The sequence below is a fragment of the Prosopis cineraria genome, unplaced genomic scaffold (assembly GCF_029017545.1).
Source record: "Prosopis cineraria cultivar Desert tree isolate PC_DT_omini unplaced genomic scaffold, ASM2901754v1 PC11, whole genome shotgun sequence".
Lineage (NCBI taxonomy): Eukaryota > Viridiplantae > Streptophyta > Magnoliopsida > Fabales > Fabaceae > Prosopis > Prosopis cineraria.
In genome coordinates, this window is record NW_026555342.1 from 20,714,160 (window position 1) to 20,739,739 (window position 25,580).

A 25,580-nucleotide genomic window follows, 5' to 3' on the forward strand; every position below is an offset into this window, starting at 1 on the left:
TTATTATTATGTAAATTTATTCTTTTTAAAATTTTTTGTTTGCAAAAATCTATGTAAAATTAAAAATAAATTAGTTCATATAATATCAATTTGACCTCAGTTTGACTCTCGTTAGATTACAAATTTATGTCCTAATATTTTGACTAGTTCAATTATCGATATGTTTTTTAATACTTTGTCAATACCTTGCCCATACATTTATCAAGGCTTGGCGTACAAAAAATTATTTGAAATTTTAATTTCTTTAAATCTGGCGCGTATTTGTTAAGTTTTAAAAATTATACAAAAATCAATCTCAATTAGTTGGATAATATATGAAAATGAAACCCACCTAACTTCGTAATAATCAAACCGCTCAACCACTCAGCTCGAAAAATATAGCTTTTGCTATCATGATTCATGACAACAATTATTCTGACGCTTATAGATTGCAATTTAGGGGAAAAGCAAGAGTTTTGAAGGTCCCACGTAACCATAGAAAATTTTGGGATGGGAAAATATAGTGAATTAAAAAAATAATAATTTAGTCGTTGAACTCTTTGAGAATTGCTTAATCTTGAACGAAGATATAAATTTAAGGAAGAATTTCTTGTAAAGGTTTAATTTCAAGTCATGATCAATAAAATTTGAAAATATATTGCAGGACTGATAGACTAAAGGACTGAAATGAAAATATGTCTTGATAGAAAATTAATGATGCCTTTTAATTTTTAAAATATGAAATGAACTTTTTAAAACTCTAACTTGTTATTTCACAAATGTGTATTTCTTAATTCACTAATAAAATTTGTTAACAATATCTTCTCTATAGTTAATCTTGTTAAATTGTCACAATATTGGGTTTATATTATAAACCCAATATAACATGTTATTTCGGTAACATGTACAATTGTAAATTTACTAGAAGAATTTGTTGATAATACATTATGGATATTCAATTTTGTTTACTTGTATATAAAGTAGACTTACGGAAAACCTAGCTTTGTTTTTTTTACTAATGCATATACTTATTAATTCAGTAGAAGAACTTGTTAACTAACAATATACCTTCTATATATTCAGTCTTATTAACTTGTTGCAACATGAAGAGAACTTGTTAATACCATAACATATAAACTTGTCATTTCAGTAATGCAAATTTGTAAATTATTTGCTATGAGAACTAATTGTCAATATATTTTACATATTTGATCTTGTTGGCTTGTTAAAACATGAAAAGTACTTGTTAAAAAAAATAAAGGCATTTTGGTCATTTTTTTATCAAAAAGTTTTAATTTAGTTTCTTGAACCTGCATGTATTTTCACATTCTAATGGAGCAATGGTCCTGATTGGAAATTAAATCCCTGCAAGGTCCTTTTGCTGAAATTCTTCCCAAATCCTAAATTTAAATGATGCTAGTGGAAGACAGAAAAAGTAAAACGTGCGTGAGACAGACTTCCGATGGCATCTTCTCCACTTTGGACTCTGCAACAGAAAAGGACTGTAGCAATGGTACTGTATATAGCGGCGATATTATTATCATTCAGCCCTTCTAGTTCTGCCGGAAGCCCCTACACATCCATCTTCAACTTCGGCGACTCAATTGCCGATACCGGAAACTTGTATTTCAGCTCCCAACCACCGCCGCTCCACCATTGCTTCCGCCCTCCCTACGGCAAAACCTACTTTGGCCACCCCACCGGAAGGTGCTCCGATGGCCGTCTTATCATCGATTTCATCGGTATCACTACTCTAAGATCTGGCCGCTTTGGCAGTGGAATCATTAATTTCCCTGTTTTACTGTTGCTGATTAATTAAATTGTTGTTGGATTCTTGGGCTGTGTAGCCGAGTCTATGGGGATTCCATTGTTGAAGCCATATCTGGGAATCAAGAATGGCGGTGTGAAGAATTGGAAGAGTGATGAAGGAGTGAATTTTGCAGTTATAGGAGCAACGGCCATGGATCTAGGGTTCTTTGAAGAGAAAGATATCCACAATTATCAAACCAACGATTCTCTCAGAATTCAATTAGCATGGTTTAAAGAATTATTGCCTTCACTCTGCAATTCTTCATCAAGTAAGTTCTTGGTATATAAAAAAACTTAACTGCATATTTGGGGTTTCTCTGTTTGGTTGATCTCGTCATGTTTTTAATCATGAAACATTGTAGGAGTAGTGATTTATGAATAAAATTAAGTCTCTCTCCCACACACACTCTGATTTCACACTTGATTGCTTAGGTCTTCAAATTCTTGTTCATATCAGACGTTAAAAGCTTCAATTTTTAAGAAGGGTATTATTCTCTTTTCACCTCTGTTGTTAAAATCGAATTAAATCGGTCAGAACCATATATCCAGTTTTGTTTTCTTTTGTTGTTGTTGTTGTCGTCTTACTTGATTTTGCAACACCATATGTGAAATTTGAAATTGATAAAAACCGATCAAAAAGTGAACTAGTTGGACTGGACTGGCAGAACTTGTAAAAAGTCGGTTCTAACCAACTCTTTTTTTTAAGAGTGATAGTTAGGTCCGGAAATTTAAATTAATGACAATTAGGTGTGAACAAAATTTTTTATAAAATAAATTGTAAATATCAATCAGATAATTATAAATTTAAAATTTTCAATTATAAATATGTATTAAATATGAAATGTAACTTTTAATGTATAAGAGTAATTTTTATTTATATTTGTTTGAATTGATATTTATAACCATTTTTTTAAAAAAATTTGTGAAAACCTAACTGCCATTAATTTAAGTTTGAGACTTAACTGACTTCTCCCCTTTTTAATTGGAACTAACGATCTTCCACTTGGGAGTGAGACTAACATGTTAATATGCTACAAAGTCATTATTAATTGGCTGTTTTTTTTTAATCAATAACAAAATTATGTTATTTTTTATTTATTTTTTGGTTGTTTTTTATTTAGTGTTATATATATTTGATGATTTATTAGTGACTTCATTATAAAAACCTGTACTAGTTTAGTCGGACAATTAATTTGACATAATTGATAATTTGTAATGTAGACAAAAGCTAGCCTTTCAGGTTAGAAGTGTGCGTGTGATTGTGTCTGTTTAGTATCTATGGAATTGATATAAACAAATAAGACATAGTTGGTCATGTATGACAATATGCGGTCACTAATTACGATCCAATAAATTAATACCTTGACCCTTCAGTGTCTCCAGTGGAGTTTTCTCACAACATTGCTTTCGACAGCTAGCTAATGCATTTGCCCACATCATTTCAATATACATTTCAAATAGGGATGGGACCACGTTACCCCAAAACACCTCCTCCCCGTCCTTATTTATATTTATGAACAGGTAACATGATGTCCCCTGATGGATTATTTAATTTGTCGCCATATTTAACTTTAGGCAACATTCAAAAAATATCTTCAACTTGAAGCATCTACTTCCTTGTAGTTAATATGTGTGTGTGTGCATATGTAAAATATCTGGTTCACCCATGCTACAAAATTAACACCCACTCCCTCATCTAGTCATCCCATGGACAATTATATATTTACATATTACACAGGCACATGAAAAATAATACAATTGTTAGTTCATATACTTTCAACATGTTTTGTATTAGTTCTTATATATACATATATATTTTCATTGCTCATAGTCTCTTAGGTTTTATTTGTCTACAATGTTAGTTTTTATTATGGTTTACAAAGTTGAACCTATTTGTGTGTGTGTATAACTCTATTAATGCTGATGCTAGGTTAGTAAAACTATGATGGGTTGACATCGTATAAGCAAAATGACTACTAATAACTTTTTTACCTCTCTACTTAGCCATAGTGTAAATTCTTCTTTTGAAGTTTTACTCATTGCGCATTTAGAGATTTTGGTTTAGTGTGCTACTTGTTTCTCTTTGCTTTCTACTTTTTTTTTTATGCAACTCATCATAATTTTAACAAGTTAGTATGAGAAACAACAGAGTTCATCTGCACATTAGCTACTATTAAGTATTTATGCTTACAAGATATGTAGAAATTTCTTATTACCATCGGGGCGGTCTCATGCACGTCTAGATCCAAAGATCCTCATGTATATGTATCTTAGGAGTAATATTGATTTAGGTAAGGCTTTTTAATGCCACTTAAGCAAACATAGGCTATTATAGGTTCCTCAACCTCTTGACACTTCAACTCATAGATTTCTAAGCATAATGACATGGGATCAAACTCATGGATCATGGTTAGATTTTTTCTAATGCACAAGTTCCTCAAAGAAGCAAGTGCAGAATATACTTGAATTTTAGTATGACAAAAGTAAGATATTGTCGAACCAAGCTTTCAGGATAGAAGAGGATTTAGAAGAGAAAAATGATAGAGAACACACTAATTTTATTGCTCAAATGAGTCTTGAACAAGTTCTGATTCACAACACAACTGAGGCTCCCTTTTATAAACAAAGCGAGGAGAGTCAAGACAACACACCATTATTTATATACTTTTTTAAAGTTAAAGTAGACATAACTAAAAGTAAAAATAGCTTTGCTAAAGTTAATCTGATTAAAGTGGATAATTTTGTCAAAAAGTAAAAGTTACTTTTGACAAAAGTAAAGATGACTCAAAGTAAAGGTGACTTTGACAAAAGTGGATATGATCAAAGCAAAAGCAAATTCTTCACATGATTGAAGATAAGGTTTCAATCATTTCATATGTTTGTAGATGCTTTCTTAGTCAGAAGATAAATTGACACATCTCTTTTCTTGATTTTTGAAAAGTAGTGCTAAGAGACTTTCTACTTTATCATGGCCTAAGGATAAGAAAGTCTTTTGTCTTTAGAAATTGTTGATAGTATTTAGACTCTATGTCATACATATCCTGGCTGTTTGGAGGAGGAAGGCTCAATGAGATCCTATGTTTTGAGATGACTATGTTTTATGGATTGAAGAACATGGTTCCATCCACGTCGAGAAGCCTTGTTGAACAGCGATATTGGCAAGCCATTCTAAAAACATAAGATTATTTGAAGATTAAATGCAAGAAACACCATGATCAATGTTCTTGCAAGAAGAAGAATCATTTCTACAAGTATAGGATTAAATCCTTTAGTAAAAAGAAGAAACCTCCTTTACATTCAAAAGGAGTACCTCAAATTAAAGTTGAAAAAGTCATATAGATGTTTTATTTGTTAGCAAAAAGGGCATTTTAGATGACTGAATAAATCCAAGAAAGACATGAAACTACTCCATTCTTTTAAGACTATTATTCCTCTTGATGATGATTAGGATATTAAATATGTCCTTGAAGAACAATTTGAAAGAGATGAAGATACTCAATATATTCTTCCCATATTAGAGAAAGACTTTGACTCTAATGAAAAACAATATCTACTGCTTTATACTATTAGGTCCCTCTCTGGACCAATAAACCCTCATCATTCACCTCCTTTTGGGCCAATAAACTCTTGCAGCCACCCTCATCATACTGAGCTTCCTCAACCCACTATAAAAGTCCAAGTTTTACCTAGAAAATATCACAAGCCCATTTCAGCCATTACTTTTATTAATATCGGTTCTTGTAGAAGTGTTATAAAGCCCTATATACTTCCTAAAGAAGTATGGGTCTCACATGAAGAGTATTTTGCTATAGCTGATGGAAAGCCTTTCAGGATAGATCTTATTACCAGGAGAAAAATTGATATAATATTCTTCCTTGCATGCGTCATTTGGACTAAGTTCCTTTGAAGTGATATACTTGTTAAAGACAACTTTGTTGGTTTTGATGTTTATCGACAGATACAGAACTTATAGATACTTCCCAATGGAATAAAATCTAAACAATTCTTTAGTAAGTACACTAATATCTTGAGTATCCTAGAAATTCAGGGAGCCCTTCCAATTATGAACAGATTCGGGATCAACTTATCTAGTTTTGATGTGAAAATCATGATCAATTTCAATATCTCCATTTCCTTTATGGAAAAATTAGAAGTTTTTCATCAAACTCCCATTTAAGAAAAAAGACATCAATCCTACAAAAGTATCTCATTTCGGAATGAATCCAAAAGATCTTGCGCTGGTTAGACAAGAATGTACAACTTTACTTAAGCAAGGGCTCATTAAACTAGCCAGATTAGATTAGGCATGCCAAGCTTTCTATGTTGAAAATAGATATGAAAAACAATGAGCAAAAAAGAGACTAGTGATTAAGTATAAGCATCTAGATACTTTTTAACAGGATGATAAATTTTCACTTCTAAAGATTAATACTCAACTAGCCCATCTAAAACAGGCCAAGATATTTTCTAAATTTAATCTTAAAACAAGATTTTGGAAATTAGGAATTGATCCAATAGACTATCACAAGATAGCCTTACACATTCTTAATGTTCAATATGTAATGTTCGTCTCAACATTATCAGGACAACACTCATACACGCTATTGTGATAATTAGGAATAGATAAAATCCCATAAAGAAGTTATCACAACTCAAGGGTTTAAAAGATAATTAGTTTAAAATATTGGGATCTTAAGAAAACCCTTTTTAAAATGTTGTTTGAGCTCAAACCATGGTTAAAAATTAATTTAGAACAAATACGAAAGCATGAAAATCAAATCACTTTAAAACGGGTTGAAATAAGCCATTTTGCAATTATCTGGCCTATCCATCGCAACGGATGGCATAAAGGGACAAGTCTCTCGAAGGTTGCTTGTGCCATGGTGCAACTACCATGCGCCGCAGTGCGCACTTATTGTCATGACAGTAGATTGCTGTCATGACGGCTTTTTGAACTTCCAAAGTGTGCCGTTTCACCATCCAACGTTTGATTTGAGCGATTCAAGTGTCCATACAAAACTCTTTTAGCCTCTAGCTAATGGCACTGATCTCACATTCAAACAATCATCGATTTAAAAGATGGACACCTAAACCTAAAATGGTTCGTTTTCACCTTAAAACACACACAAAGATATCCAACTCATAATGCCAATTGCCATTAGTCCCAGAGATACTTTAACCACCTCAAATGGACCACATACAACATGACAATTGAATCATAACACACAATTAAGTATTCACACTTAAAATGACCATTAAAATCCCAATTCACAACAACATAAGGGGTGGATAAAACTTAACGCATATATCAACTTAGTCATTTTGGCACATCAATTATTTTAAATATATCACATGTAAGTGTAACTTGGCCAAGCACATACACTTAATCCACAACACTAACCTTAGACCAAGATACACACACCCTTATCACAAATTCATATCAAGGGATAATCACAACAATGTCATGTTCCTAAGTTGGCATTATATATTAACAATATTTGTTACAATACCCAAAAAGAGGAAAGAGAAGAGCTATAGAACTATGCTCTTCACTCTTCAAAAGCCTCTTCCTTCCCCTTGCCCCTACCGGAGCCCTCATATGTAAAATATAATTATAGGGTGAGATAAATATCTCAGTAACAAAATAATTCACTACTATTAATTAATATGCACAACCATAAAAGAGTAAAATTATAAAACTTCAACATATATTTTTAGCATATCACCACATACTCTTTTCATCAATACAAATCTTTTACTACTAGCATGATCGTTCTACCATCCAAGCCTTCATATCACCCCGACCAAAACCATAGGGTCTTGGATTAAGTGTACATTCACAATGATCCGAACTCACCTTCAGTGATAGGATCACCTAGCCAAAGATGTCCTATCCTACTTCTAGCCTACGAATCGAGGTGGTGTTACTTCAACACTGCATCATTGATGCTAAATAGTATTACTTTCCAATGTCGTATCCCGTATGGATATTAAGGAGAAAATGTCCAACACTGTGCGTCACTAGACACTAAGAAGATACATTCCATATGGACTTCCACCACTCCTTCCTATAGGTGAACTTCCACCCTCTAACATGATTATGCCCTCACTCAACATATATATCACATATACATTTCAAATTTCTCAACCCATTCATATATAACTTTCATCTTCCTCATCATTTACAGATATATTTTTCATGTACAAAATCACATTTCGCAATATGCTAGGTTAACAAATCTCAAATAATGGATTTAACATATATACTCACATACAATTAAGCAATATAATCAAATAGTGTAAATCATTCTTTTACCTCAAACCTTTGTCACACAAAAGGGTTACCGTGGCTCAACGTTAACTCCACATGTTCTATACGCATATTATAACGTGAGCAATGCTCAATCTACACAATCAAGTGACACTCATCAATTATCACTCTGGATAACTCCGAATTCACTAGGTTATAAGTGTCTAAAACATTCAAATTCATTTTCTAACAACATTAACCATTCCCAAACACTCTAACTATCCTATTAAACATCTCAACACATCAAAATCACTAACCAATATCCTATATTGTCTTAAAATTTTTAAATTATACCTAGGTTCGTCCAAATCTTTACCAAAAATTTTCAATCATCACAAAACTCATAAACTTAAGGTTAAAGGCTTGATTAAGTCCCCAAGACCTTAAATAAACTAATGGGTTCGGTTTAAACCTAAGAGAATCGAAATCAAAGCCCCCATTGTCCTAAATGTCTAAATTTTTGCATAATGAGGGAGAGGGAGAAGAAAGGAAGGCTTACCCAATATATATGAAGCTTGAAAGGCCTCCAAAATCATGCTGGAAGCAAGCCCTACTAGCCACAAGTCTCTCTTTGTCGTCACTCTCGAGTTCCTTCTTTCTCTCTTTTGTTTTTTGAGTCTAATTCGCGATATGAAAAGTGCAAATTTTGCATGTGCATCGCAGCGCATTGACACACCCGCTATAGTGCATGGTACAGAAAGTCTCACAAAATTTTAAACTCCCTTTGGTGCCATAGCCTGCTCAAACATAGCCCTAGCCCTCTTCTAAGACTGTTCAAGGATTCAAAAACTATATTAGTTTCCTATAAACCTTGCTAAATTAATAATTTATCTAAATTAACTAAATTACCCTTGAAAACATTGATAATTACTTGAGGAACTTAGGATGTTACACAATACTAGTGGACAGTTATACCTTTTTAGCTTAAGACTGCCCCCATCACAATTTCAAAAGGCCATAATCTGTATCTTCGAGCCCATCATCAACAGTACCTTTGTCTATATTTATTGCATACTTTTGTTCTCAGAAACTGAGCAAGAACATAAAGACCTCCTAGCCTAATTCTACAAAATAATCCAACACTATAGAATTATGCTCTTAACCTGTAAAGGTCATATTGGTATAACCCAGATAGAATTTTTGGCAATGATTATTCAAGATGGATAGCACTACCTTAGCCCACATATTGCTAAAAAATTGTTCAATTTCCTACATGAAAATATATCCAGGACTCAAATTCAACAATTCTTGGGAATTATGAATTACATCAAGGACTTTATCCTTCAGGTGTCTAATCACAACAACCAACTGTCTAGGCTATTGCAAAAAAAAAAAAAAAACCCACCTCCTTGCAGAATCAACCAGATAAAAGCTATCCAATATCTAAAGTAGATTTGTTAGCATCCTTCACCTTTGAGGATTCCTGATAAAGGACAAGGAATTCTACAAACCAATGCAAGTGATGGCTATTGGAGAGTAATGCTTATTGAAGAAAATAATGGAAAAAGACATTACCATGATCATACTAGTGGAGAATTCAAACCTGCTGAAAAGCATTATCACAGCTTACAAAGAAGTCTTAGCTTTGAAATGTGGCATTGAGAAGTTTAGCTTTCATCTCAACCCCTACCACTTTATGGTAGAAATAGATGACACACCATTCCCAAAACCCTTGATCAAAATAAAAACATACTTCCTAAAGCTCAACTCAAGATTGGTTTTCCCGTTATAAATGTATAGTCAAACACATTAAGGAATACCACAACACAATTGCATAGTATCTCACCCTCGTAACACCCTCGTACCACAACACCATTAAGGAAAAAGAGTCCAGCTCAAAACAACCTCATACCATCAACCTCTTTTCATCCTCAATATCATGCCCAAAAAACTAGTTTTCCCTCCTATCTCTAATCTTAAATTTGTCACCGAAGTCCACTAATTAGCTAAAAAAAGCTTATTCTTTTGACTTCACCTTCTTCTTCAAAAAACCTAAATCTAGCCACAGCTTAAGTTCTTTGACATACAAATCCCATAATTGGCCATACCTTACATCAGGGGTCCTATATCAGAAGAAGCCATGTGGTATCTTTAGTCTTTCTCCACTCTCTATGCATGTGTACTAGCCTTTCAACCTTTAATCATTTATCATTACCTTTATAATTCTGCTAATGAAGGTTATAATCTCTGGAACTTCCTTGAATGATTGTCACCATTTCAAGGAATTGAAAATTATTGTCTATGGAAGGTACCCTTGGACAAATAGAAGGCTTATCTTCTTTGTTATTTATCATCCCTTCCATCCAGATAGCCATGGGAATATTTATGTTGCCAACCAAACTTGTCTGTGAAAAATCTCTATCAATTGGCCATCACATGAAAAATTAATTTTATCCGAATTAAAATATTTTTTATGTGATATGGATAACTTCCTAAGCACATATCTTAGCATCAAGTGCACATCTCTTAGTCCTATTCCACATCAACCTATTATTCCTAATGATCCATCGCCATTTATGCAATACCAGTTTCCAAAATGGTTGTCGGTATTGTTGTTCAACAAGGCTTCTTAACATTGATGGAACCATATTCTTCAATCCATGGAACATAGTCATCTCAGAATACAGGATCTCCTCTGAGCCTTCCTTCTCCAAATCCCTAGGATTCTTATGACATAGAGTTTTAGTACTACCAATAATTTTCGGAGACAAAAGACTTTCGTACCCTTGGACCATCTGAAGAACAAGAAGATATGGATGAAGATAAAGTGGAAAGTCTCTTAGACTGACTTCTTAGAAAGCAAGAAAAGAGATGTCTCAATTTTGCTTCTAATTAAGAAAGAATCTACAAGCATATGAGGTGATTGAAGCCTTATTTTCAATCATGTGAAAAATATGTTTTTGCTTTAATCATATCCACTTTTGTTAAAGACATCTTTACTTTTGAGTCATCTTGAGTCATCTTTACTTTTGTCAAAAATAACTTTTACTTTTTGACAAAATTGTCCACCATAGTCAGATCAATTTTAGCAAAGCTACTTTTACTTTTAGTCATGTCTACTTTAACTTTAGAAAATTGTGTTCACGTGTAATAATAGTGTATTGTCTTGACTCTCCTCCCTTTATTTATAAAAGGGAGCATTGATTGTGTTGTAAATCAGAATTTGTTCAAACTCCTTTGAGCAATAAAATCAATGTGTTCTTTATCATGTAAACCCTCTTCTCTTTTAAAAGTTTGATTCAATAATATCTTACTTCTATCATCTTAGCCTCTCTTAATAAAAATTTCTGTACAGGAGTTGTCTCCCATTGATTGAAATATTCTACATGCAGATGCCGTGTTTATATAGTGTAGCTTCTGAAATTATTTTATTTTTTATATACAAGATTCATTTCATATATATAAATATATATTACATGTCAACTTCCGTATTTTTACTGCTTCAAATAACGACACTAATCTTTTCTTTTTTTAAATATCATATCTTCAATTTTTTTAAAAAAATTAAAATAACCTAATGCAGGAATAAGTTATACTAGTGATGATATAGGGTTGAGCAGGGGCGAAGTCAAAAAAAAATTTATTAAGAAAGGCCAAAATGACAAAACATATATAGTTATTAATTATTTATGATAGACGTGATCATTAATTCTTATATATCAATAGAAGGAAAGTTATATATATATATATATATATATCACTAACATAATATAAATATTTTCACGTATATATTTATATTTAATTTTGCAAATAAATAACAAATAAATAAATATTTTATTTTTAAGTTTCACTCATCAATTTTTCATAATATAAGAATAATTAATTATCATGTCTATCATAAATTTTCAGCAATTTTTTTCTCAATATAAACTATCATTAAATTAGTAAAAATTTTATCTTTTCTATGAGCTTTGAATGATTTAAACACATTATTGGAATTTAAAATTCTGTCTAATATATGAAGCTCTATTACTTTCTTATTGAATTTATTATTTATAAAATAATAGAAAATATTTGTATTATACATATTTTATTTTATTTAAATTATTAAAAAATTTAAAATTGTTTATTAAATATATATTCATTAATTTTTTATTATTTAATTTCCTGTAAATAAATTAGTTAAGATTAATTTAAATATATCAAACATAAACTTTTAAATGTTCATATTAATGTGATAATTTTCAAAAAATTTGAATATATGTCATAATATTTTAGTTCAAATAATCAAAATAAAATAATATAGGAAACATATAGAAAACATGAACCTTCAATAATTATTTTTAATTCTTTCTCAAAATCAATTTATCAAATTTTTTTCTTCAAACTTATTTATCATCGTTTCAATTTGTAACATTCTAATTTTTGACAAATGTTTCGTATCATTATCTAACATGTTTAAAGTTATATAAAATTTTTAAGAATATTAATTATGATGAATATTAAAAAAAAAAATTAATTACTAATATTATTTTTTTGAAAATTTGGCCCCTCACCCTTGAGAAGCTGATTCCGTCCCTGGTTCCAAATATTTTTGTCTTTTGCTCTCCAACACAAAATTTGGCTTCTTATATATAAATTTTAATGTCGCAGGCTGCAAGAATATTTTTGAAAAGTCAATATTTTCGTGGGAGAAATCGGAGGCAACGACTTCAATTATCCTCTCATGTTACGAAGAAGTCTGGCAGAGATTAAAACTTACGTGCCCCCCGTGATTAATACAATCTCTTCCACAATAGTTGTAAGATCTTTATATATATATATATACACACACGAAATTCTCAATTTACCTTCATTTTTTTTCTTTCCTTGCATCAATAAATCCATCCAATAACTATCGAGTGCGTGGATCAACTGGTAAAGAATTGCATCAACTTAATCAATGATCTCAAGTACCAACCCTAGAAATTAAAACTCTATGGTAGAGCCTGTTGACCAAAAATAATCTATCAACACTACTAGAAAATAGGTGTTTTGCAATGGATTTTGCTCTTGATTTAATACAAAACATCCATCCCAAATGCTTTTTGGGATGGAATTTGTGATGAAAGTGTGTTTGTCACTAATTTACTCATGGCAAATTTTAGCGATGGAAGTTTACTGTTTGCAAAAATTAGGGATGGATTTTTGGAGGTAGAATGCTCTATCCAGATTAGTCTAGACCCTTGTTAAGTCCCCTCATATCAACATGGAACAGGGCCAGGATACCGTGATGCACAAGCAATAAGAAAAAATAAATCGATGAAGTGTTTTTGAATCTCTCTTCAAAGATTAAGTTCAACTGAATCTGTTTGTTGCAGGAGTTGATTGACCTAGGAGCTCAAACGCTCATGGTTCCAGGAAATTTTCCAATAGGATGCAATACATTATATTTAACATTGTATCAAAGCAAACACATGAAGGACTATGATGAAGGTGGTTGCTTAAAGTGGTTAAACAAGTTTGCTAGATACTACAACAAGAGACTCCAATATGAATTAAATCGACTTCAAGTGCTTTATCCCAATACAATATCATCTATGCTGATTACTACAATGCTGCGTTACCATTGTATCATTCTCCCACAAAATTTGGTAATATAAATTATTCCCTCTCAACTAGAAAAAAAATATTTTGTTAATTTGATTGTGAATATTTAATTTGCAGATGTATTGATATCCATTTCAAGTGTGTATATATTTTTTTTTTCATGGAATAAAATGACAGGTTTTATGGATCTGAAAGCTTGTTGTGGAGGTGAAATCAATAACAGTGGTTCAACAGGATGTGGAAGTGAAGGAGTGAAAGCTTGTGATGATCCTTCAAAGCACATTAGTTGGGATGGTCTTCATCTGACTGAGGCAGCATATAGATTGATTGCCCAAGGATTACTAAATAGGCCCTACGCTTCATGAATGTATACATTATTGGGAGAATTATAATCAAATAAGGAAATCAATTATTTTTCCATAGTTCAGTTACAAGTCAAATTATAACATTTACAAGTGGATGAGACTTGTTAGTTTTATTATTTGGGACTTATAGGCTATATCCAATTCTCCCTGAATTAATTAATGGAATCTTTGAAAATTTCAACAACCATACATTGGATTATACCCATTATTCAGGTTTGTTTAAAACTTTTTTTATTTTATTATTCTAAAATGGGTATTTTGTATAACATGTTCTAAAAACAAAAAAAAAACAGGTGTTTTTTACATTTTCTCTTACTCTTTTAAATAATAATCTCAAAATACTTAAAAGGCATTTCTGTTTTTATATTCTTCAAAACAATATTTGATTTTTTTTAGTTTTTTAAAATACTTTTTGAAAATATATTATCAAACAAATTTTTTTAATTATTTTTTTTGAAGAACAAAAACCTGCTCATTGCCAAACAAGCCTTTAGTTTTCTTAAGGGCTCTTTTTTTTTTGAATAAATAAATTTAGGTGAGTTTGCCCCTTGAAATTCACTAGGCCCCAAGGCATGCCTTCAGCTTGAAAAAATTGGTTCATCGCATATAAAAAAAAAATATTGCCTTTCATTAGACCCAATAATCCCGTTGTTAGTTGATTTGATTTTTCAATTTAGTGTCTATAAATTGTTTTCTTGATAAAAAAAATATAATTAGGCCTTGATTGCACTAGAATATGACTAGGCCAAACCCAATGAAATATAAGTGAGGATCAGTGGGAAAAGAGAGCTTGGTAGTCCATGGGCTATGAATCAGAGGCAAAGGCCTAATATGGCCCACAAAGATCATATCCTGTATTTGGGGCAGTGAGGATTTGAAAGAATGAGTAACGGTGTCTTTCACGGTCCCACCAACATGCTGGAATCCACCATTTTCCAAAAATGCCCTCGTCGACTTGCGGGGAGAGAAAGAGAGGGGACAGATGGAGGGATTCTCCCCATGTAAATGAAATTAAAATTTAAATAACATGTTCTATTTTATAATTTATTAATTCAAAATAAAATGTATTTTATGTGTTATCCCTATATAAATTAAATTTTGAAAAATATTATTTTTTTAATCTAGAACGTAGGACCCGGTACATATTCTTAGAAGTGTAAATGACAATTTGTTTCCATATAAAAATTAACAATTTTTTATTTTAGAAATTTAAACAATAACGTACAAAGTGAAAGGGAAAATGGCACTGAAGGCCCTCAGAACCAACAAAATTACAATCAAGGCCCTATAGAACCTGATTTGATTCTGCAGGTCCAGAAGTCTTGGTTGCAAATTTTTTTGGTAAAAAGACTGAATTGCCCTTAATGAATGAGAAGTAAAAGAAGTTGGAATGTTGAAGATAGATGCGTAAGATTGAAATAGGAAAGAGCTTGGTGACTTCAGTGAAACTCTGTAAATGTACTTGTTTAGGTTCCATAACATTGGTCAAATAAGTCATGATCAAAATAATCTGTTTTAATTTAAATATAAAAATATTCATATATATATATATATTTGACTATGAAAAATAGAAGACATCAATTCTCAAGTAAATGAAAATTCATCCACAAAATCTTATAATATCTTATACAAATGTTAATTATAAGTACCAAGTAGGTGTGATATAGATGATAATAGTTTGAACCTTTTAAGTATCATTCTAAGATTTGATTTGTGGAGGTGGGAATGAAAAAACATCACTTAAAAAAGGATAACATCTTAAATGGTGCTTAGATATTTTAAGAAATTAATCTTACAATTGTCGGCTGTAGGAATGCTTGTAGTTAACCAAAAAAAAAATTATTAGTTATAAGTTTCTATCAATAATAAAATATACATTAAAATATTAATTAAAAGCTGATTTAGATTTAATTTAGAGCTCAATATTTAAAAGAGAAAAGAGAAAGCTGTAAATTAAACCAACCCATTTAATCCGCTAGTTGATTGAGTAGAAGCCAGGTCACAAAGTAAATGGCTTGTTCAATCAATCAAATTGGCCAAATGACTGGTTCACTAGTTCATAGTCATGTCAATCTGATTTTACAAACAGTAAAAAATAATATGAGTTGAGGAATATTCATCTGAAAATAAATTCATCCCTCTTTCGGAATCAATCTAGCAATATAAGTCAAATAAAAGGCCTTGATAGAGGAAGACAGATAAAAAAAAAAAAAAGAGAGAAAATCGCATGCCATCCGATCAATCTAATCCTATGAACCTATTCCCTAAGGATGAATACAATGAAAATGAATTAATAAAATAATCCTATGAACCAATTGATAGTGTGTGTGAGGCGTCCATGTCTTCCCATCTAGATTCTGTATTAAGAAATCAATTTGCAGATTTCCCTTACGAATGCATAGCGATTACGAGAGATTAATGAATCTTTGGTTATCTGCCAGCAATCGCTCCATCGACTTCATTTTGATCTAACATTTTCATTCCTTGCTTAACTCTTTCTTCAAAACCATCTACTTTTTTTTTATATATATATATAAAAGGATAGGCGAGTTGGATTCCAAGACTTATCATGACTAAAACATGTCTCTAAATTCAAAAAACATTTATGAGAGATATTTACAGTTTACCCCATTAATAAAGTCATCATATCAATAGTGAAATTGGAACTTACAACTTTGTAAGTTATGAGTTACTAACTGGATCAATTTTTTATTGGTTCGAATTCAGTAATTTTTCTGGTGACCCGCCTGAAATTTCTGGATACGGATTAAATCTCCATTTTCAAACCATTTAGCTTTTTTTTTTTGGGCCTAAACAGTTAAATTAGTTTTCAATTTTTTATACTCAAAATTAAGCTGGGTATAACATTTTGTCCAAAAAAACTGAGTCGTATATTTCTTTTATTTATGTGCACAAGTCATATTCGTTATATTTCTGATTATAACATTAAAAGTAAATTATAAATATTATACTTTTTGTTTGTTATTTATTCTCTTGAAAGGCACTAAAAATAAATGTCCGAAATTTAAATTTTACAATTGAATAATTAATGAATAGGAAAATAATGTATCTTAAAATATTATTGCAAATTTCTTGAACCACAATTATTTAAAAAAGTATATATAATTTATGTGATCATTATTTATAACCATTAAAATCAAAAATTTCTTACGCTATTGAATGACATTTTAATTTTAATTACATAAATTTAAATGATAGGAGCAGCACCTCAATATTGGTGGCCAGCGCAGAGCCCATGGATAAGAAACCGAAAAGAATAAAAATGGATGGAAGACAGGAAGCTTGGCTGTGAATGGTGTCATTGTACAAAATAGGCAAAAAGGACAGACAAAGAAGGCCCAACAACAAGGGAATCTTTTGCCAGCGAGGAGCATGAGGTACTATTGTACGAAGCTTTAATAAGGAGTGTGACAGATTAAGGTTCAATGTTTTTTTTTTTTCGGTGTCACTTGTGATATCAGTTTAGGCATCTTAATCATCATTTTAAGGTGTATATGAAAAACATTTTTAAGGAGTTGATAATCTTTTAAATAGTGCTTAAATTCTTGGACAAATTAATCTCATGATTGTTGACTTTGAAAATGCCTTGGGTTAAGGGGGGAAAAAAAAAAATTGAACCATACATTATAACTCACGATCAAGAAGCCCAATGCCAAGCTAGAACACATCATAATTACTACCATGGAGGCTAATATCAATGCATGTGGATGGAGTCAGAAATAAGGATAGAGTTTAATGTTTAAACTTTAAAAAGTGATTGATTTTGGTGTAACCGAACTTATATGCTAAGTCTACCCAATTCTTAACTTTACTCACATTGAAAAATTCTTATATAAATTAGATATATCACGTCATTTATATATGATTTGTCTAATAAAAACATGCAAGATTAAATGATTGTAAGTATAAATTGATTTTGTCATTAATGATAATAAAAGGAGAAAAAATTAAGAGATCAAAGAGGCACATAATTCTAAAACTAAAATCATCAAAAACAATAATATATTAAATTTTATTTAATTGAACCGACATGTTTTTTATTAATAGATTATAAATAACGTGATGCACTTGGTTTATGTAAAAAATTTTCATTGTTTGTCATGGTTTTCTTTTTTTTACTGAATAAATATATATTATAAATGGTAATTCATGTCTACTAATATTTTCATAACAGATCATTGTTTAATATTCATTATTTTTAATCTATTCAGTGAATTGTAATTTTTGAGAAATTTCGTATTAGGAAAAAAGAAAAAGAAAACCCAATTTTTTGGTTCACGAATCAATCAGCCGACAGATCCGATCTATAAAACCCAAAAATCAATCTATTATCTTCTTCACCTTGCATATCCTCTTGCCAAGAGTATTCCTAATGACCCTTTCTGAGTCATCATCTTCTTTACTGAGGTCGTCCTTGGGAAGCACTGTAGCTCTGGCACTACATGTAGCTTCCTTAATATCATTCATTAACAGCACCACAGGTTGCCACCATCACTACTTCACATCCATCTTCAGCTTCGGTGACTCGCTTGCTGATACCGGAAACTTGTACTTCAGCTCCCAACCACCACCGTTCCATTATAGCTTCTTCCCTCCCTTCGGCCAATCCTACTTCGGTCGTCCCACCGGGAGGTGCTCTGATGGCCGTCTTATCGTCGATTTCATTGGTAATCAGCTAATAATACTCCTATTTCTCACATTTCAGTCTTGGCAGCTTGCCTATTTTGTTCGATATAGGGATTATATATATTTTTAATTATATCTTTGCTTTATTGAATAATTAGTAAGGATGTTTTGGATAAGTTAAATGTTATATTTATTATATTTAAAAAAATATGATTGAAAAAATTTATAAAATTTTTATAAAATCAAAATTATAACCAATATTTTTATAAATATATAAATTAGTATTCTTTAATTTTATTTATAAGATAGACAGAGTATTTAATCCTATTTATAACATACCTTAATAATTATTATATTTATTTTTATCATTTTGCTCTTATCAAATATTGCGAAGCTTATTAAATATTAAAATATTTTATTTTAAAGTAGAGGTTGAAGTTAGAAACTTGTTAAATTTTTAAATAAAGTTAATAAAATTTAAAATTTTTTAATTTTAATAAAAATAATAATAATAATTTATAAATAGAATAACAGAGTACAATTAATAATAACTTATATTATAATGTAAAAAAAAATTTTTATCAACCGAAAAAATATTTCCTTTTAATATATATTATTGGTAGCCGGGTCACCTTAATTCGATCAGTCTCCATCATATGATTAATTTCACTGTCTTAAGCATTTATTTCTATCCGCACATTTATTTCTAGCATGTTGTTTTTCGCCAAAGCACATTTATTTCCAACTGGAAGCATAGATAATTGTGCTCTCTTAAATATTATTAGTCCTAATTTAATTATTACTCTCCCTCCCTCCCTCCCTGTCTTTATTACAACTCACTCCTTTTATTTAAAAATTTAAAATATTTTTTAAAAAGGTTAAATGTTTAAAATATAAAATATTTTAAATTTTTTGAGGTGTAATTATTATTTTTTTTAAAGTACTTTTATTAATAATGATTTAATATTTATTATAGAATATTTAATAAGGATAAATATGAAAAGATAGGGTTAGTTAAAAAATAAGTAACTATTTTATTGAGGGTAAAATTCAATTAAAAATACCTTACATTTTTAAACGGATGGAGTATAAGGCATTATTCAGGGTGAGAATAGTTTAAGCCCTTAAGAGAGAACTTATAGCGTGGCCTACTTTAAATCTAGCTTAACCTACTTATTAAATAGGCTTAGACTATACTCAAGCCTTTAATTAAGTCTATTTAGTTAACTAGGTTAGGCCTATTTTTTAAGGCATAGCATACGAGCTTAACAAGCCGACCTATATATATATATATATATTATGTACTATACAAATACATGTCATCATATGTTTTTTAATTAATTTATTCTTCACTACTTTTAGTTATTTTTTCAATCATATTTAACTTATACATATTAATTTTAATGTTGTCACTTTATTGTTATCTTGTATTGTAGTTAGTAAGTCATTTCAATTCTTATATATTGTACTTGATAAATCAAATTATATATTATATATTATAATAATTTTAAAATATATGTGAGACATTTAAAACTAAAATGCAAGCTTATTTAAAAAGTTTTACTTTTAAGTAGGCTTTTAAATAGGCTTTCAAGCAAGACTAGGCTTTAGGTAGGTTTAAGCTTGAGCCATAAAAAAAAAATCTTTTACAAGCTTTATGCTAATGCTTAGGCCTCTAATTTATTATACAAGTTTAAGCCTATTCAGCCAACGCCTACCTTAGCCCAACCCATTTCCACTCCTACAAGACATTTCCAACTATTCCAACAAAATATAATAAATTATTAACTTTCTTTAAAGATAAAATAAATTTTTAATTAATTTTAGTTATATTTAAATGAAAAAATTTTAAATTTACATTATATTCTGTCTTATAGTTAACTTGTTTAAGTAGGAGTAATATTTGAAAATAATAATTAATACCCTATAGTGTGCCTTGAGTTAACGACCAAAAAATACTTATAAAAGGTGTTCTATAATAAAGATTAAGGGAGTACAATAAGAAAAAGATCTCAAAATGTGATTAATGTTTTCCTTGATGGAATAAAATTCTAGAATATACCCTCTCTATTAAAAAATATAAGACAAAAAAATAAGACATTTTATATTTTTTGAGGTGAAATTAATAATATTTTTTAAGGTACCCTTATAATTAGGGGTGTATTTCTTTGCTCTCATTTTAAAGCAAAGAGATTATTTATTTTAGTCCTATTTATAAAACACCTTAATGATTGTTGTGTCCATATTTACCCTTTGCCTTTACTGAATGTTGGAAATGTTATTAAATATTAGAGTATTTTATTTTTAAAGAATGTATATTTAATAAAGGTAAAACTGAAAACTTGTTGAATGTTTAGACAAAGTTAATGAGGTTTAAATTTTTCCTTAATTTTAGTAAAAATATTAAAAATGACTTATAAATAAAATTAAAGAGAGTATAAAGTCTTCTAATTGAGAGACCCTATTAAACAAATGAACAAGAAAATAGTGTATAATTTTAAGGATAATTAACTCATTATTTAGAAGTTGTGATTCAATTAAAATGTTACTGTTATGATTAGTGTAAGAGAAAATTGATGACAGTTAGGTCTCTAATAATTTTTTTGAAAAATTAGTTGTAAATATTGATTTTAGTAGTTGCAAATTTAAAAGTTTCAATAATAAATATAGTATTTAAATTCTAAATATAATAATTAATTTGGAATTTGAATTCTTGTTTATAACTATTTAAATTAATATTTATAATTTATTTTACAAAAAATTATGTTAGAAATTTAACTGTTATTAATTCATTCTTTTGAAACTTTAATGTCATACCTCCTAAAAAGAACTATTATTGTTCAATATCATTTCTTTCCTAATAACTTAGTAATTGCGTTTAAAAGATTTGCTTTGACTATAATCTGTGTTGTATTGTTCTTGGGCTGTGTAGCTGAGTCTCTGGGGATTCAATTATTGAAACCATATTTGGGAATCAAGAATGGACAAATACAAAATTGGACGGTAGAAGAGGGAGTGAATTTCGCAGTTTCAGGAGCAACAGCTCTGAATGCAGATTTCTTTGAAGAAAAGGGTATTCGTAGTTTGTTCACCAACAATTCTCTAAGCATTCAATTGAGTTGGTTCAAGGAGTTATTGCTTTCCCTTTGCAATTCTTATTCAAGTAAGTGCATAATTATTTCTATATTAGGTTTTCTTTAGATTATGTCTTAAATTTCTATAACCCTTTACTCTTATGCCTGTTTTTAAAACTCCTTTGAAATCAAAATTTACATAAAACATATATTCTATCTATTTTAAAAATTTTATTTTCATCCATCCAACCGTATTAATCTTTAAAAACTAAAATACCTATCTTAAACATAAATGTTATCCAAGAGTCGTTTAAATTTTGAAAATAATTAATATTTAAGACATACATGACAAAATTTAATAAATTAAAAAATTTATTGGAAAAAAAGAGTTAGGAATTTATTATAATGAGATATAAATTAATTAATATAATTTATATTTATTTTATTAAATTTAATATTTAGTAAAATGCTTATGAAAAATAATATTCTTTAAAATATGAGGAGAGAGAATACATTAGATTATGGGTAGATTAATAATTTTAAAATTTTCTGATATTTTAATTAATATAATAAATTATTTTAGAATTTTAAATGAGATACTCCTAACAGTGTTAAAAAAATAAACTAAAATATAAATTTTAAAAATAGAGGGAAGGTCTATGTAATTTTAACAAATATGAATGGAGGTTATTATATTTTACTCTTATTTTATAAGTTATCTTGGCTTAAAATCTATTATATATTTTTGTTATATTTATAATTGATATTTTAGCAAGGAAATATTATTTATTAGTCAAGTTAATATTTTTATCTTTTGGAAGTTATATATATATATATAGTCTCCTAATCCTCATAGGAATTGAACAATTATTATAATTCATATTTTCTATGGTTAATTTTTTTTTCTTGTTACTTGTAGGTTTTTGTCCCTTATATTAAAGGTTTCATCATGCTAAATTTCCCGTTTCTTCTTCTATTATTTTTCTTAACTTCCCTATAATTTCTAACTGCTTTATCCTTTTAATTCCACTTACCTTTTACACGCTTCCCAACGAGTTTAGTGAGACAAAATGACTAATTGAAAGGTTTTGCAGACTCAAAATTTGTAGAATTCGCCTGATATAGCTGATGCAAGATTAAACGAAACTTACCTTCAACTAAATTTCAGGCTGTAAAAAAGTTCTTGAGAAGTCATTATTTCTGGTAGGAGAAATCGGAGGCAATGACTTTAATAGACCTCTTCTTGTGCGAAGGAGCCTAGAAGAGATTACAACATTCGTGCCTCATGTGATTAATGTAATCTCATCAACAATACGTGTAAGATTTCTGAAATAATGCTGTGAAACCATTTCATCTAGCACAATGTAAGATTTTAGGAAAAAGAAGAATTACTGGTCTGTAGGGTCAAATAGCAAATTAGCCTATGAACTATAAGTCCATTAACATCTAAAATCATGAACTTATTTTTGGTGTAATATTTTCCTTTAACTTTTAAAAATAGTGTCATCTTGCCCTTACATTTAGCCAAAATTAATTTTGACTGTTAGTATAAAAAAGACCAAAAAAAAAAAAAAGATCTCAAAATTACACAAAAAGGAACGATAAACTTTTTGTCCTTTCCTGGTGAGTTTTAAATACAATTTTTAGGTTCTTCACTGCAACTTTTGGTTTTTTTTTTGTAGTTTTTGAAGTTATTTTCTATTATTTTTTAGTCAACTAATTATCAAAAATAATTTTTATTAATTATAGTGTCAGAATTGCATCATTTTTAAAAGTTGAAGGAGAACATTATATGAAAAATAAATTTAGAGTCCCAGATACTCCTATATCTATAATTTAGGGGGCCAATTTGTTATTTGACCCCGGTCTTTATGATTTTAATAACTTAATTTTAAGTATAGCAAAAAGCAAGAATTCTAAACCATCTTTTTGGGTAATAGACTATCCAATATCTGATATTATAGTCTAATATGGATTTGAGTTGGATCATGCCCTAATTCGAAAGAAAATTTCCTGGATGATTTTTAATTTGTGTTGGCAGGAGTTGATTGATCTAGGGGCTCATACCCTAATGGTTCCAGGAAATTTTCCGATAGGATGCACTCCATTGTACTTAACAATGTATGAGAGCAAAGATAAGAATGATTATGATGAAGCTGGTTGCCTGAAATGGTTAAACAAGTTTACTGAGTACTACAATGAAAGGCTCCAAGCTGAACTGAATCAGATTCAAGTGCTTCATCCTCAAGCCAAAATTATCTATGCTGATTATTACAATGCTGCTTTGCCATTATATCATTTTCCTACAAATTTTGGTAATATTTATCTGTCTTCAACTTTTCCGCTTCTTATTTTATATATATATATATATATATTTATCTCCATTATAGGGTACATTCAACTATCTCACCGAAATCAAATAGAGGTAGTTAAGTTATTAATAACTTTGTCTAAAAATAAAATAAACTTATAATTTTAACCCTATTTAAATGCAAAATTTTCAAATTTGCATTACATTTTTTTTCATAGTTAATGAGTTTAAATATTGATAATATTGAAAAAAAAAATGTAATTAATACTCCATAGTGTACCTTATATTAAGGATCAAAAAATGCTTCTAAAAGTTGTCTTATAATAGGAACTTGAGGGATAGTGATTTTTTAATTTTGATCACTGCAGTAGTAGTAGCAGACCTTCTTTTTGAAAAAAGAATTCTTTTGTAAATTGAAATAGGATTAATGAGTATTCTACACCCTAAATTATTGTGTGGATAATATCTTAGATTTTGAACTTCTAAAATGTGTAAAAAACTCTTTTCAACTTCTAAAATTTGAGTGCTTGAAGCTCACCATTAAGTTAAAAAAAATGATTATTATTTTTAAGAATTAATATGAGTGCCACATCAACATGCGACTAAGCTCCACAACCATAGAAGTAATGGCCATTTTTTCTAACTTAATGGTGAGATTTCAAGCGTTTGAAATTTAAAAGTTAAAGAGAGTTTTTACATATTTATGAGTTCAGAATTTAGGATCTTATTTGCACAATGATATAGAGTTTAAGATGCTCATTAACCCATTAATATATATATATATATATATATTGAGAGAGAGAGAGCGCGCGCGCTAGGATCCACGGGAGAAAATAACTTCTTTTTTTTAAAAAATAATATTTCATGATTGGTGTAAAATAACTTTTCCTATATATGTCTGCCAATGTCACGTGATTGTTTTAGAGGGTAGGTTGAGGTTTGTCTAACAAATCAATTAATTGGCTTGTCCTCTCACGTCTATATAAATAATCTTTTATTAACTTTGAATGGTTTAGATTTACTTTACTTTGATATCTCAATCAGGCAATTTATTAAATTTACGTGATAAATTACAGGTTTTTCAGGTCTGAAAGCTTGTTGTGGAAGTGAAGGTCCATACAAGTTCAATGCTTCTTCACGAAAATGTGGGGAACCAGGGGTGAATGCTTGTGACGATCCTTCAAAGTACATTAGCTGGGACGGTATTCATATGACAGAGGCAGCACATAGATGGATTGTCAAAGGTTTAACAAATGAACACTGCGATGCTGCTGAATTTAGTACCTTACGTGGTCTGATAAATAATAATGTTCAATTTGAATGTTTAATTTAGTTCAATAGCCTTGTGACTGCTTCAAATAATGCTTTACCTTGTCTAGCCAGTTTAAGTTGTGATGGTTCATTTTCATGTTTTTGTTTTCAAATAAATCATTGGATATGTATATTCAATATGAGCAAATAGTTGAACATACATATCCCTTTACAACAAGGCTATTTATTGATTGACACTTAAAAAAAAAAAAACCACTGTTCGATATATATCTCGTGGTTCTCGT

The 25,580-nt window shown here is 29.8% G+C and overlaps 2 protein-coding genes across 2 annotated transcripts; both read left to right on the forward strand.

Moving 5' to 3' along the window:
* The first annotated feature begins 1,427 nt into the window (after positions 1 to 1,427).
* On the forward strand, positions 1,428 to 14,176 carry LOC129286681 (GDSL esterase/lipase At1g28580-like). Its single transcript, XM_054922663.1, is given in 7 exon segments — positions 1,428 to 1,721; positions 1,827 to 2,057; positions 12,692 to 12,721; positions 12,724 to 12,839; positions 13,399 to 13,603; positions 13,606 to 13,671; positions 13,805 to 14,176. Coding segments are annotated over 7 exon segments (1,116 nt in total). The 5' UTR covers positions 1,428 to 1,441; the 3' UTR covers positions 13,993 to 14,176.
* Positions 14,177 to 18,370: 4,194 nt separating this feature from the next.
* LOC129286680 (GDSL esterase/lipase At1g28580-like) lies at positions 18,371 to 25,563 on the forward strand. The gene is made up of 5 exons (XM_054922662.1): positions 18,371 to 18,680; positions 21,572 to 21,802; positions 22,882 to 23,030; positions 23,755 to 24,028; positions 25,101 to 25,563. The coding sequence occupies exons 1-5, from the start codon at positions 18,386 to 18,388 to the stop codon at positions 25,355 to 25,357; spliced, it is 1,206 nt and encodes a 401-aa protein (XP_054778637.1). The 5' UTR covers positions 18,371 to 18,385; the 3' UTR covers positions 25,358 to 25,563.
* The last annotated feature ends 17 nt before the right edge of the window (positions 25,564 to 25,580 follow it).